The 15,040-nt window shown below is 39.2% G+C and overlaps 2 protein-coding genes and 1 long non-coding RNA gene across 5 annotated transcripts in view; 2 read left to right on the top strand and 1 right to left on the bottom strand.

Moving 5' to 3' along the window:
* Positions 1 to 2,291, top strand: part of PRR11 (proline rich 11) — a 21,176-nt gene extending 18,885 nt beyond the window's left edge. For 2 of the 3 annotated variants that reach the window (XM_013053649.2, XM_004747271.3), the window contains exon 10: positions 723 to 2,291. In XM_013053649.2, the coding sequence (XP_012909103.1) occupies positions 723 to 791 (69 nt within the window). In that variant the 3' untranslated portion in view covers positions 792 to 2,291. The remainder of the gene's footprint in view (positions 1 to 722) is intronic. The other variant, XM_045070208.1, reaches the window with a different exon arrangement.
* LOC106005327 overlaps positions 1 to 7,430 on the bottom strand; it is a 23,273-nt gene extending 15,843 nt beyond the window's left edge. The window contains exons 1-2 of the long non-coding RNA XR_001178609.2: positions 6,928 to 7,430; positions 343 to 484 (exon numbers count right to left, since the gene is read on the bottom strand). This is a non-coding gene — a long non-coding RNA (uncharacterized LOC106005327). The remainder of the gene's footprint in view (positions 1 to 342; positions 485 to 6,927) is intronic.
* SMG8 (SMG8 nonsense mediated mRNA decay factor) lies at positions 7,391 to 12,707 on the top strand. Its single transcript, XM_045070205.1, has 4 exons — positions 7,391 to 9,198; positions 10,106 to 10,251; positions 10,951 to 11,823; positions 12,274 to 12,707. The coding sequence occupies exons 1-4, from the start codon at positions 7,440 to 7,442 to the stop codon at positions 12,469 to 12,471; spliced, it is 2,976 nt and encodes a 991-aa protein (XP_044926140.1). The 5' UTR covers positions 7,391 to 7,439; the 3' UTR covers positions 12,472 to 12,707.
* Positions 12,708 to 15,040: the final 2,333 nt, after the last annotated feature.

A 15,040-nucleotide genomic window follows, 5' to 3' on the forward strand; every position in this document is an offset into this window, starting at 1 on the left:
TTTCCTTTAAGTCTGAAGCAACTGTGGGGCGCCTGGGTGGCTCAGTGGGTTAAAGCCTCTGCTTTCAGCTCAGGTCATGATCCCAGGGTCCTGGGATTGAGCCCCACATGCGGCTCTCTGCTCAGCAGGGAGCCTGCTTCCTCTTCTCTCTCTGCCTGCCTCTCTGCCTACTTGTGATCTCTGTCTGTCAAACAAATAAATAAAATCTTAAAAAAAAAAAAAAAAAAGTCTGAAGCAACTGTATTAGATAGGTTTTGCATTTGGTAACAAAATTTGCTTTTGCATTAGGTAACAAAAATCTGACCACTGTGGCTTAACAAAGCAGCACCTTATTTTTCTTACCTACATATTCCCTTGGGAAGTAGGCAGCCCATAACTGGTACAGTAGCTTCACCATGTCTTCACTGCTCTTCCATCCTTAATGTGTGGCTTTTATCCTCATGGTAAAGAATGCCTCCACCTCCTGAAGCCCGGTGCCCACATTCTAGGCAAGATAAGGAGAAAGGCAAAGGACAAAAGGGTGTGCTAGCTAAGCTACCCCTCACTTTATACAGGTGCTACCCAGAAACTTCTGATTATGTCAGAAAAACTGGGAAAAGTGGTTTTTAGAGTCCGGCTGCATTGCTGCCCGCATAAAATCTGGTTTCTATTAGTGAGGAAGGAGATCTGTGTTGGCCACATAATTCATATTATAATTGGGACCCTTTTTTTTTTTTTCATAGATGGCTCACCCTAGAAGCCCAACTCAAACTCTGCCACTTTCTACAAGCAGCTTTGATGAACAAAACTGATGCTAACTCTGCCTGATGCCACATGATGATCCATAAAACACACAGATAAAATCACCCCAATCCTTTTTTTTAATGTACTAGGGTTTATATAAATAATTATACTAATATATAATTCCATTTGAATTATATAATTTTGGGGAGCCACCCAGGTGCCCCAAAAATATGAGTTCTTGTTGTTCCTGTTTTATTCGAGGGAGTCTTTTCTATTTGAGTTTTCAACATTTTTTTACTTGGGAAATCTGTACAATGCTTATGGTTAATATACACTTATTTTGCCTGGATTTATAAGTCCAAGAATTGTCCATACATACTGTGATATAAAGTGAGTATTTGGGTATTTTTTAGTTTGTATGATCAATAAGAGAGCAGATGGGAAAATGCAGTCCCTAAAGAGATGTTTATCCGGGAATTACCCAATTTAGGTTGGAGAGGTCGTTCAAATTTAACTAGATAACAAGTTTATACTCAATAGATACAGTTTTGACGTTAAGAAAATAACCTGATTCCTTAAAAAATAAAATGAAATAACCCTGTTCCCATTCTTCTTGCATATTCTCAGGTAATTAAAAAGAAAAGTATTTCAGCCTATAAAGCTAATGCATTCTTCAGTAAGCGTTACAGACTTGATCAGTAAAAAGAACCTCTAGATTTGATTTCTGTTTACTGTAAACAGTTAGGAGGTAAGAATGTCCCCTATCCCAACCCAATTATTTTCCAAATGGATTTGAAGCAAAATATCCAATATAACCTTAAAAATGAGAATGTACCATTTCTAGCAGCTAGAAAGGATCTTTAGGTAGTCATATCTAGATCACTGAAGTCTGAGATATTCCTTTCTTTGACATTTTCTATCCACATTCATGCAGCTAATTATAAGTTTTATGAGGATCTCAACATGAACTGTGTATTTTCCAGAGTGGCCTGCCCAGGATTATCTGAAGTCCATAGCAGATCTTCTGTGAGACCTAATTCCTGTTCTCAACAGCCTATATCTTCAGGAACAGTAATAATACAAACCTCACTGGATTTTTGTTCTCTCCTGCCAGTCCGGGGTAGCCAGATTTAGCAGTAAATATACGATAGCCAGATTTGAATTTAAAAAAAACTTTTAAATAGAAATACATCCTATTAAACAATGGGTAGGGGATTTTGTTGTTGTTGTTGTTTTAGTATGTCCCAAATATTACATGGGAGCTATATATTTATACTGAAAAAATTATTCACCATTTATCTGAAATTCAGCTTTAACAGGGCATTCTTTATCGTACCTGGTCACCCTATGGCTCAGTCCCCTACAAAGTTGCCAAGTATTTCTGGGAGCCCCCAGGTTGTCAGACATGTCTACTTAGCAGTGGACACAATTATAGCTTCAGCCAGGATCCCCATTACTATTATGTTAAGTATCACAGAGAATGGGAAACTCTCATCAGGGTGAGTTCCTGTGACTGAAAGTACAGGATTAGCTTTGATCCCCTGCAGTTCCAAGAATAAGGACAGCAGCTGCTTGTGGATGGGAAACAAGGTGTTTCAGATCTTTACTGAACTTCCTAGCCTGACAGGAAGCAGCTACAGGGGTAATACTATTTTAGCCTAGGCTACAAAAGATATTTCAGTCATTTCCCAGAAATACCTATATTTCCACAGACAAATACTGCTTTGAAATACCAAATAGAGTGTTGTGGAAAGTCACCAGACTGGAAAGCAGACCTTGGGACCATGTTTTGTTCTCATGAGACCCAAATTTATGTCTACAGACACATTTATGAATGAAAATTAAACAGGTAATAAAGTTAAGAAACATACCTGCTTCTAATTTAAAACAAAACAAAACAAAGCCTGCAAGCTACACTTATATTATATAAGAATAAAAGGAATGATCTCTGAGAACAAAACATTTGAGTATTTGTAACGATGTTTTATGGAGCACTTACAATGCTTATGTTAATAAACCACCAGGTACTGTCTCAATTTAATTTAAATGATTTGATGATTTGATCATTCTTGTGGAATAAAGGTTCATTTAAAAATGCTATAGAAATCCTATATATAAACATTTATAAAGCTGCTATTGCCATTGTACCAGTATTAAAAATGTTTTCTACCTTGTTTTTTTACTAAATTTTATGACAGGTTTTATATTATACCATTTGAGAATCTTGTGAATGCTATGGCTTCTTTACACTGTTGCTATTTATTAACTTCCAATGTTTATTTTCAGACTGAGTAACAACCATACAATATAAACCCCATGGTTCACATGGTGATGTTTTAAAAATAAAAAGCCATTAAAAAACCTTTGTTTTTTTTCTTTAAATTTTTTTTGTAGAACAATAACATAGAAAAGTACATAATACACAAATTAATAAATCATAAAGCAAATGCTCACGTAACCACAAAGAAAGAGACATTATAAATGTCTTTAGAAGTCCTGCCTGTCTCCCTCCCCTAACACAATCCCTTTACTCAAGAAGTAACTACTGATTTGCTTGTTATAATAAATATTTCCTTGTTTTTATCCTCTAAGTACAAGTAGACATCCCTAAATGCTAAGATTTATTTTGCTTGCTTTTGAACTACACAAATAGAATCGTAAATTATGTAGTTTCTGCCTTCTTTCTTTTTTTTTTTTTTTAAGATTTTATTTATTTACTTGACACAGAGAGAGAGAGATCACAAGTAGGCAGAGCAGCAGGCTGAGAGAGAGGGGGAAGCAGGCTCCCTGCTGAGCAGAGCCCAATGCCTGGCTTGATCCCAGGACCCTAAGATCATGACCTGAGCTGAAGGCAGAGGCTTAACCCACTGAGCCACCCAGCTGTCCCCTACCTTCTTTCAATCAACATTTCATTTTAGATTCAACCATGTTATGTAGTGATATAGATCATTTGTTTTTATTGTGTGAATATAGTTCTCACTCATTTTTTTTTAACTGTTTTGTTTTGTTTTAAGATTTATTTATTTATTTATTTATTTGACAGACAGAGATCACAAGTAGGCAGAGAGGCAGGCAGAGAGAGAGGGGAAAGCAGGCTCCCTGCCGAACATTGAGCCCGATGTGGGGCTCGATCCCAGGACTCTGGGATCATGACCCGAGCCGAAGGCAGAGGCTTTAACCCACCTAGCCACCCAGCTGCCCCGTTATCACTCATTCTGTTGTTAATTGAAGTTGGGATTGTTTATAATTTTTGGCTATTATGAACCATTATGAACATTCTTGAATAGGTACATATGTATAAGAATTACTCTACTGTGATATCTAGGAGTGGAACTGCTAGGTTGTAAAGCATGCCTCCTTTCTAGATACTGTCAAACTGGTCTTGCAAGTGGTTGTACCAATCCACGGTCCCCTCAGCAAAATATGAGTTTGGTTTTTTGTTTTTTTTTTAAGATTTTATTTATTTGACAGAGATCACAAGTAGGCAGAGAGACAGGCAGAGAGAGAGGAGGAAGCAGGCTCCCCGCAGAGCAGAGAGCCGGATGTGGGGCTCAATCCCAGGACTCTGGGATCATGACCCAAGCTGAAGGCAGAGGATTTAACCCACTGAGCCACCCAGGCGCCCCAAAATATGAGTTCTTGTTGTTCCTGTTATATTCAAGGGAGTCTTTTCTGTTTGAGTTTTCAACATTTTTTTACTTGGGAAATCTGTACAATGCTTATGGTAAATATACACTTATTTTGCCTGGATTTATAAGTCCAAGAATTGTTAAAATGATTTTATATCAGCAAAGTCACATACTAAACTGCAAATACTACACATGGTGAGGATCACAATATGATTTATATTGATAAAAGTAGAATTTCTCATTTTAATTGGATTTTCAAAAAGAGATAGGATCTGGGGGCATCTGGGTGGCTCAATTGGTTATATATCTGTGTTTCACTCATGTCATGATCTCAGGGTCCTGGGATTGAGGCCTTCCTCTGGCTTCCTGCTCAGCTGGGAACCCTCTTCTCCCTCTTGCTCTACCCTTTCCCCCATGCTTTCTTTCCCTCTCTTTCAAATAAGTCAATAAAACCTTTTTTAAAAAAAGAGATAGGATCTGAACATGTAGAGAAAGAAACAAGTAAATGGTAAGTAGGCAATTTTTTTAATATGTATATGAAAGCAATTCCTTTTTTATTTTATTTTATTTATTTATTGGACAGAGAGAGAGCACAAGCAGGGGGAGCAGCAGGCAGAGGGAGAGGGAGAAGCAGGCTTCCTGCCGAGCAGGGAGCCTGACATGGGGCTCAATCCCAGGACCCCAGGATCATGACCTGAGGTGAAGGCAGATGCTTAACTAACTGAGCCACCCAGGTGTCCCGACAAATTTTTTAAAAATATGTTTTTTTAAAAACCCACTCCTGGGGCACCTGGATGGCTCAGTTGTTGGGCGTCTGTCTTTGGCTCAGGTCATGATCCCAGGGTCCTGGGGTTGAGCCTCGCATCTAGCTCCCTGCTTGGCAGGAAGCCTGCTTCTCCCTCTCCCACTCCCTCTGCTTGCTTTCCCTCTCTTGCTATGTCTCTCTCTGTCAAATAAAATCTCAACAACAAAAACAAAAAATCCCACTCCCACTCCTTTTTGAGTTCTTTTTAGTAAATAAGGATTAGTTGAGAAGCCAAGTATAGCTTAATTTATTAAAAACACCACCACCATGGACTTAGGGTTCTATCTATCCTTCCTTTGAAAATTAAATGAGGGGCGCCTGGGTGGCTCAGTGGGTTAAGCCGCTGCCTTCAGCTCGGGTCATGATCTCAGGGTCCTGGGATCGAGTCCCACATTGGGCTCTCTGCTCGGCGGGGAGCCTGCTTCCTCCTCTCTCTCTGCCTGCCTCTCTGCCTGCTTGTGATCTCTGTCTGTCAAATAAATAAATAAAATCTTTAAAAAAAAAAAAAAAAGAAAGAAAATTAAATGAAATAATTCTTTCCCCCACCATAGTTTTATTTAGATATAATTGCATATAACATTGTATTAGTTTAAGGCATACAACATAATGATTTGATATGTGTATATACTGCAAAATTATTTCCACAATAAATAGATAAAGATAAAAGAGGATGTAAAGTACAGCACAGGAAATATAGTCAATAATATTATAATAAGTACAGTGACAGATGGTATCTACAGTTATCATGGTGACCATTTCATAATATATAATTTTTATGTATTTTTGAATCACTATGGTATACACCTGAAACCATACAATGTAATATTGTATGCCAACTCTACTTCAATAAAAATAAATAAATAAAAACAATAAAGGGGATGTCTACCCAAAAACCTGCACACAGAAGTTCGTAGCAGCTTTACTAACAATTTACAAAACTTGGAAGCAGCTAAGATGTATTCTAGTAGGCAAAAGGATAAATAAATGGTGGTACATCTAGGTAACAGAATATTATTCAACACTAAAAAGAAATGAGCTATCAAAGCATGAAAAGACACAGAGGAAACTTAAATACATATTACTAAGTGAAGAAGCCAATCTAAAAAGCTATGCATTGCATGAGTACAACTACAGGACACTGTGGAAAAGCCAAAACTTATGGAGACAATAAAAAGATCGGTAGTTGCTAGGGGTTGGAGAAAGGAAGAATGAATACGAGACACACAGAGGATATGGGGGGCAGTGAAACTATTATATAGGACACTGTAGTGGTGAATACATGTCTTTATACATTTGTCCAAGCCCATAGAATGTACAACACCAAGAATAAACCCTAATGTTAGCTATCAATTTGGGGTTAATAATGATGTGTCAACCAATGTAGGTTCATAGATTGTAATATAGGTACGGTTTTGGAGCCAGATGTTGATGGGGGGGGCAGGGAATGCGTTTGTGTTGGAGCAGAGGTTACAGTGGAACTTTCTGCTCAGTTTTGCTATGAACCTAAAACTCTTTTTTAAAAAAAGTCTATTTGAAAAGAAAAAGGAAAACAGGGAGTAAAGAAATGAAAGTGGACAAATTCTAATACGCTTTAAACATTTTACTATACATTTTAACATTTTGATATATATTCTTCCAAGAAGGAGAAATTATCTTTTTAAAGCTTGTACTCCATAAACCTTTCAAAATCACTGGACTTCTTTTCCACTGATGTGACTCAAATTACATTTCTTTAGAATAAGACAGAAGAAAGGAAATACATTCACCTACCTTGCTTTGCCAGGTATCTCTAGAGCTGTGTTTCTCAAACTGTAACCTGTGTACAAATCATTAGGACTTAATTGAAATGCATGTAATGATTCAGTAGGTCTGGGTTAGGGCCTGAGACTCTATCTACATTTTTAACTAGCTCCCACTGGGACCTGCAGGCTACACCTTCTGTAGCAAGGTTCTAGAGTTTAAACCGAACCACTTTTCTATTTTTGCAAGAGTCACTTGACCAGCTTCTTTTGCAGTGTTTTTGTATTCCTTGAACTGCAAAACTCTCTGTTTCCAATCGTCTTTTTGATCTCTCAATTCCTACAGCCTCGTGTTAATGCAAACCTTAAACAAGCTGGGGTATAGCAGTGGGGAAACCGCGAGGAACTAGGAGGAGCGGGAGGCGGAACCTAGAGCGAGAGGAAAGCAGGAAGTGAAGAAGCAGAGGAAGGATTTCGAGAGTGGACGTCAGCCGGTTGGGTTTTCAGGGCGGACCGGAAAGAGTGTAGAGACGTCTCAGCACCATGGCGGGTCCTGTCAGCTTGCGAGAGCTTCTAATGGGCGCTTCATCCTGGACCGGCTCTGAAAGTCCGGAGGGATCCTCTACAGAAGGGGGAGGGAGCGTGGCTGGCGGACCGGAGCCTCCTTGGCGAGAGGATGAGATCTGCGTGGTGGGAATCTTCGGCAAGACGGCTCTGCGACTGAATTCCGAAAAGTTCTCACTTGTGAATACGGTTTGCGACCGACAGGTCTTTCCCCTCTTTCGCCACCAAGATCCTGGGGACACGGGGCCTGGAATCAGGACCGAGGCTGGAGCCGTCGGGGAGGCTGGTGGAGCCGGAGACGCTGGGGCTGGGACGGGAGATTCGGTTCGGGGAGGTGTAGCTGCCGCTGAAGGTAACCGAACTGAGCCCGGCTCCCAGGACTACAGCCTTCTGCAGGCCTATTACAATCAGGAAAGCAAAGTTCTTTATCTTCTTCTCACTTCCATCTGTGACAATTCGCAGCTTCTGCGGGCTTGTCGTGCCCTTCAGAGCGGGGAAGCTGGAGGTGGCCTCTCTTTACCTCATGCAGAAGCGCACGAATTCTGGAAGCATCAAGAGAAGCTGCAGTGTCTCAGTCTCCTTTACCTTTTCTCCGTCTGTCACATCCTGCTTCTGGTCCATCCTACTTGTTCCTTTGACATCACTTACGATCGAGTATTCAGAGCCCTGGATGGACTGAGACAGAAAGTACTGCCCCTTCTCAAAACAGCCATTAAGGATTGTCCAGTTGGCAAAGACTGGAAGCTAAACTGCCGACCTTGCCCACCTAGACTCCTTTTCCTCTTTCAACTCAATGGAGCCCTCAAGGTGGAACCCCCTCGGAGCCAAGACCCAGCTCATCCAGACAAGCCCAAGAAGCATTCTCCCAAAAGGAGACTGCAACATGCCCTGGAGGACCAGATCTATAGAATCTTTAGGAAGAGTCGTGTCTTGACTAATCAGAGTATCAATTGCCTATTTACTGTGCCTGCCAACCAAGCTTTTGTGTACATAGTTCCGGGTAGCCAAGAGGAGGACCCAGTAGGCATGTTGCTGGACCAACTCAGGAGTCATTGTACTGTGAAGGACCCAGAATCTTTGCTGGTGCCTGCACCCCTTTCTGGGCCCAGGCGATACCAGGTGATGAGGCAGCATAGCCGACAGCAGCTATCTTTCCACATTGACAGCAGCAGTTCCAGTTCTTCTGGGCAGTTAGTGGATTTTACCCTTCGGGAATTTCTATGGCAGCATGTGGAGCTAGTCCTAAGCAAGAAAGGTTTTGATGACAGTGTGGGCAGGAACCCACAGCCTTCCCATTTTGAACTTCCCACTTACCAGAAGTGGATCTCAGCAGCTTCAAAACTGTATGAAGTAGCTATTGATGGGAAAGAGGAGGACCCGGGGTCTCCCACTGGGGAGCTAACATCTAAGATTTTAAGCAGTATTAAAGTCTTGGAAGGGTTTTTGGATATTGACACCAAATTCTCAGAAAACCGGTGCCAAAAAGCTTTACCCATGGCCCATAGTGCTTATCAGTCAAATTTGCCTCATAATTACACAATGACTGTCCATAAAAATCAGCTTGCTCAGGCTCTTCGAGTGTATAGTCAACATGCCAGGGGTCCTGCCTTTCACAAATATGCCATGCAGTTACACGAAGACTGCTACAAGTTTTGGAGCAATGGCCATCAGCTCTGTGAGGAGAGGAGTTTAACTGATCAACACTGTGTACACAAATTTCACTCATTACCTAAATCAGGTAGCTAAAATTCTCTCAGCATTTTGAAGTCAGAACTGAGCTGTGTTTTTATTCTTGCGTTTTTTTTAAATTACTATTTTTAAGTAATCTCTTTCCCCATTGTGGGGCTCAAACTCATGACCCGGAAATCAAGAGAGAGTTGCATACTTTATTGGCTGAGCCAGCCAGTCACCCCTATATTTGTGTTTTAAGAGAGGCTATTCGCTAGTTTTGATGTTTTTTTAAAAAGGCCCTATAGAAATTCAGTTGCATCAAATTTAAGTTTTCTCTCCTGCTGTAAAAAGAAAATGACATCTATGGCTACTAATTATTTTCTGTATTTAAAGGATGAACCATAGGGAATTAGTAAATGATAACTATTAATACAAATTTTCAAAAGTTTTGTATTAACATTTTTTTTTTTTAAAGATTTTATTTATTTACTTGAGAGAGAGACAGTGAGAGAGAGCATGAACGAGGAGAAGGTCAGAGAGAGAAGCAGACTCCCCATGGAGCTGGGAGTCCGATGCGGGACTCGATCCCGGGACTCCAGGATCATGACCTGAGCCGAAGGCAGTCGTCCAACCAACTGAGCCACCCAGGCGTCCCTGTATTAACATTTTTATCTTGGAGTTTTTATTGAGCTAAAAGGAATACAATGAAATGTATTCTCACCATGATGATGATAAAATTGTCTTAGAAAACCTAAGACTTCAGATTGAAAATATCCTTTTTTGTTTCTTCATTTGCTTTTTCTGCTGTGTATATTTAGTCAAGATTTTGTGTTTTTACTGGGTGTTTTTTATTTTTCCTTCTCATTTCCAAAACACTGTTTGGAGAAATTTTGAAGTTAAATGCTATAGAATATAAAATAAATTTGACTCTGCACTGTATGTGTGAAGTTAACAGTGAGTGTTGTGTTTTCCAGGAGAAAAACCAGAAGCCGATAGGAATCCTCCCGTGCTGTATCACAATAGCCGAGCTCGATCTACTGGTGCCTGTAACTGTGGAAGGAAACAGGCACCTCGAGATGATCCCTTTGATATCAAGGCAGCTAACTATGACTTTTATCAGGTAGACTCTAAATTTTTTCTTCCTCTTTTTCCTTCCGTTGGTGTGTGTGTTAACTACCATTTAAGTAAAAGTACATATTTTCAGAAGCAAAGTATGTAGAAAAGTAAATGTGACTGGAGTATGCTCTATAGACAAGGAAAAGTTCTTTTTATTACTTACTTGCTTACCCATTAATTGCTAATCTTGTTTTTTAGAGTGAAGAATGTGTTACTTATTTTTTAAAAGATTTTATTTATTTATTTATTTATTTATTTATTTTTTTAAAGATTTTTTTTTTTATTTATTTATTTGACAGAGAGAGATCACAAGTGGGCAGAGAGGCAGGCAGAGAGAGAGGAAGGGAAGCAGGCTCTCCGCTGAGCAGAGAGCCCGATGCGGGACTCGATCCCAGTACCCTGAGATCATGACCCGAGCCGAAGGCAGCGGCTTAACCCACTGAGCCACCCAGGCGCCCAAGATTTTATTTATTTATTTGAGAGAGAGATAGTGAGAGAACACGAGTGAGGGGTGAGAAGAGAGAGAAGCAAGCTTCCCACTGGGCAGGGAGCCTGAAGTGGGGCTTGATCCCAGGACCCCCAGATCCTGATCTGAGCAAAAGGCAACTGCTTAACCCATTGAGCCACCCAGGTGCCCAGAGTGTGTTATTTTAAATGAAGAGTTCACAAGATTGTTTATTTTATTTTGTTTCTTCCTCTATAGCTTCTGGAAGAAAAATGTTGTGGAAAATTGGATCATATCAATTTCCCAGTATTTGAACCAAGTACACCAGATCCTGCTCCTGCCAAAAATGAATCTTCTCCTGCCCCTCCAGATGCAGATGCTGATAAACTTAAAGAAAAAGAACCTCAAACCCAAGGAGAGAGCACAAGCCTGAGTTTAGCTTTGAGTTTAGGCCAGTCCACAGATAGTTTAGGTACCTATCCAGCTGATCCACAAGCAGGAGGAGATAATCCAGAAGTTCATGGTCAAGGAGAAGTAAAAACTGAGAAGAGACCAAATTTAGTTGATAGACAGGCATCCACAGTTGAGTATCTTCCAGGCATGCTACATTCAAATTGTCCTAAAGGTCTCCTACCCAAATTCTCCAGTTGGTCATTGGTTAAGCTAGGCCCTGCTAAGTCTTATAACTTTCATACAGGTTTAGACCAACAGGGCTTTATTCCAGGAACAAACTATCTTATGCCTTGGGACATTGTCATCAGGACTAGAGCTGAGGATGAAGGAGACTTAGACACAAATTCTTGGCCTGCTCCAAATAAAGCTATTCCTGGAAAGAGAAGTGCAGTTGTAATGGGAAGAGGAAGACGGAGAGATGACATAGCTCGAGCATTTGTGGGCTTTGAGTATGAAGACTCTAGAGGTCGGAGGTTTATGTGCTCAGGACCTGACAAAGTAATGAAAGTAATGGGAAGTGGGCCAAAGGAGTCTGCTTTAAAAGCCTTGAATAGTGATATGCCCTTATATATTCTGTCATCATCTCAGGGTAGAGGGCTAAAACCACATTATGCTCAACTTATGAGGCTTTTTGTTGTAGTTCCCGATGCTCCTTTGCAGATAATACTAATGCCCCAGGTAAGAAATACGACCTTTTCCATCCTCAAATAAAAAATGCTGATGCTTGTTTTGTCTTTTAGAAGTGCAGGATAATACCAAAGTAATTATTTCATTAAACAGTTTTAAATTTTAAATACCTTTTCAACCTAATATTCTAGTTTTTGAAAAAAAATCATGTGTTAATCAGTTCACACTATCAACTCACATTGTATAGTTTAAAGGCAGAACTTGAAGTTAAAAATCTGTAGAAAAGTAGGATAATACTTGAGACCAATAATGTTATATTGAATATGATTAGAGTTAGGAGCATATCCATTATCTCCTTAATCTTATATGGTCTTAATGGTCTTATCCATTATCTCCTTAAATCTTATATGGTCTTTGGACCTGTTGTTTGTTTAGGCATTTACCTTTCAAGTGTTTCTTATTGAAAAATGTAAAAATAAGTGCATTACCTTTATTTTTCAGGTTCAGCCAGGCCCACCACCGTGTCCAGTATTCTACCCAGAGAAACAAGAAATCACTCTCCCACCAGATGGCCTCTGGGTTTTGAGATTTCCTTACGCCTATGTGACTGAGAGAGGACCTTGTTTCCCTCCTAAGGAAAACGTGCAGTTAATGAGTTACAAGGTGCTCCGTGGAGTTCTTAAAGCAGTAACACAATGAGCGTTTTACAGCCAGTTCAATCTTAAAGCTGGTGTTTGGTTTTGCTATGTGCTGGGGAGGGGGGTTGTTTTTGGTACATGTATGCTGTATTTTCTTGAATCCAAAATGTGCTTTGGTTACAGGTGTTCAGTATTGGGACAGTAGTTGTTCCACTATTTCATAAATTGATATTTATTGTAAGTGGACCTACAGCTTGCTAATAAACATTGGTTCTTCTAGAAAAGGACATAAAAATATCTGGTTGGTAGCTCTATTTTCTTTTGTTTCTGTTTCACTGTCCATAATAAAACATGCTTCTGTCATAACAATGTTACATAACCATGTTGATCCAAAACTTTGCTTTGGTTAAAACGATGTTTAAGCTGGGATTTTCCTTAAGACGCCACTTCTGAAATTACCTTCAAAAAGAAGATGACCCAGTAGGTTATCTGGTAATGTGAGCCTATTGTTTGGCTCACAATTCTGGTACCTAAGTTAGACTATTTTGTCCTGACTATTTTATTCCTGGACTGATGAGATGTCATAATTTTTTTTACTTTTTTATTTTTAATTTATTTTATTTTTTTATTTGAGAGATCTATTTTAAGTGAACTAAAACTTATTTTTAAACTTTTTTTCTAAGACTTTGTTTTTAAGTAATCTCTACACTCAACATGAGCCTCCAACTCTGGAAATTAATTTACAGTGTTTTTGCATCCCATCCTTATTTTTCATCCTTTTAATTTTTCCTTCCTTATATATCAGTTTTAACAATCACAATCACTTTTGTACTAAGCATGGTTTTTTGGTGGTTTCATTAGTGCACTGCATTTGGAAAACACAGTTAGATTGCTCTCTAGGACATATATTAATAGTTGTTTGCTTTTCTAAAGATTTATTTAAGGGAGAGTGAGAAAGTGGGGGGAGGGTCATAGGGAGCCAGAGAGGGAGAGACGCAGACTCCCCACTGATGGTGGCTGGATCTCATGACTCTGAGCTCATGACCTGAGCTGAAACCAAGAGTCAGATGCTTAACTGACTGAGCCACCCAGACCCCCTTGTTTTGTTTTTTTTAATAGCCTATAAGAGTTGAGTAGCAGGTTGTATAAACTTGTGGTTAAAGGAACTGTAACAAAGTAGTTTGTAAGAACAAATAAGGTGTCAAAAGAGCAGATTTGTGTCTTTTTCTTTCTTTCTTTTTTTTTATGTCGTTCTTACATGGAAAAAATTTACATTCCTGCTTAAATTAGTAAGTGATTTTCCTTAATTATTTTTGATTACAGAAGCCACCCTAATTTGAATTTCTGTATTTTTTAAATACAAATTTTTATGCTATTTGTATTTACAGCCTGCTTAATACAATTGCAGAACTTCTTCATGTTTTTATCCATAAATTGGTTTATAGAATGTTGCATTAGAGAAATGTGGACTATGCAATTTGTATTGCTCACTGCCTTGCACATTAGTGATATAAACCTTATTCAGCAAATTTCCAAAGTGATTTTATTAAAGAAATTATATTTCTTCTGTAGCAGCACTTGCATTGTCCTCTGCTTAGCAGATGTTTCTCTTTTTTATTCAGATAAAGCAGATGATTCAAATGATTTTCTTTTTTTAAAGAATCACTAGGTTAGAAGGGACTTTACAGGACATCCTTTTGCCTATTGGTAAATCTGTTGTGTCTCCGAAAAGTTGTATAGAACTTTAGGAAGTAAATTATATCTTATTCAAGGAGTGCTTATTATTTAAAGGACAAATGTGATAGCTCTTTTTTATGTTAAACTATGTTACTCTGATTTTTTTTAAATGGCCTCACATGTTGGTTTAAAATTAAGTTCCCTGTACTACTTAAACAGAGGAATTTGTATTTTAGTTGAAAAACAAACAAAAAACTTCCAAGAAAGAGTAAAACAAAGAAAATTAGAAAAATGGGACTAGGAAAGTTTGATTCACAAAAATAACAATAGCTACTCTTTACTGAATGCCACAGAATAATAATAGCTATTTTATGAATGTCCATTTCTTAGGTACTTTACTAAGCATTTTGCATACATTGTCTCTAATCCTCAAAACGTTGCAAGGTAAGTCTGTTTTTACAGATCAAGAAATTAAAGTTAGAAGTGGCTGAATAATTTGTCCAAGGTCACATAGTAGGGAGGGAGTAGCAAAGTCAGAATTTAAATCAAGGACTCTGATTTTAAAGCTGTACTCTTCCGGTGTCCTGTCTTCTGGAATAATGTAAGATTGAAAACTGCATGTCAGTTCCTCCAACTGAATATTTGACTCTGGTCTTAAGACTTGGTGAATGGGTGAGTTTTTGGGGTGCCTGGGTGGCTCAGTTAAGCATCTGCCTTCAGTTCTGGTCATGGTCTTGGGGTACTGGGATCTAGCACTGCAATGGTCTCCTCGCTCAGCGGGAAGACTGCTTGTGTGGCTCCCTCTGCCCCACCCCCACCCCTTATGCTTGCTCATGCTTGCTTTCTTGGTCTCTAATGAATAAATAAAATCTTAGGGGTGCCTGGTTGTTTCAGTTGGTTAAGCAACTGCCTTAGGCTCAGGTCATGATCCTGGTGTCCTGGGATCAAGTCCC

Source organism: Mustela putorius, unplaced genomic scaffold, assembly GCF_011764305.1.
Source record: "Mustela putorius furo isolate JIRA1106 unplaced genomic scaffold, ASM1176430v1.1 tig00003962_pilon_pilon_pilon, whole genome shotgun sequence".
Taxonomy (NCBI): Eukaryota; Metazoa; Chordata; class Mammalia; order Carnivora; family Mustelidae; genus Mustela; species Mustela putorius.

What these genes read in the sequence shown, in the direction of transcription:
- SMG8 (XM_045070205.1), top strand. Translation starts at nt 7,440, where the DNA reads ATGGCGGGTCCTGTCAGCTTGCGAGAGCTTCTAATGGGCGCTTCATCC. An exon ending in TCACTCATTACCTAAATCAG is followed by an intron (nt 9,199 to 10,105) that starts GTAGCTAAAATT and finishes TGTGTTTTCCAG; the next exon opens with GAGAAAAACCAGAAGCCGAT. An exon ending in CTAACTATGACTTTTATCAG is followed by an intron (nt 10,252 to 10,950) that starts GTAGACTCTAAA and finishes CTTCCTCTATAG; the next exon opens with CTTCTGGAAGAAAAATGTTG.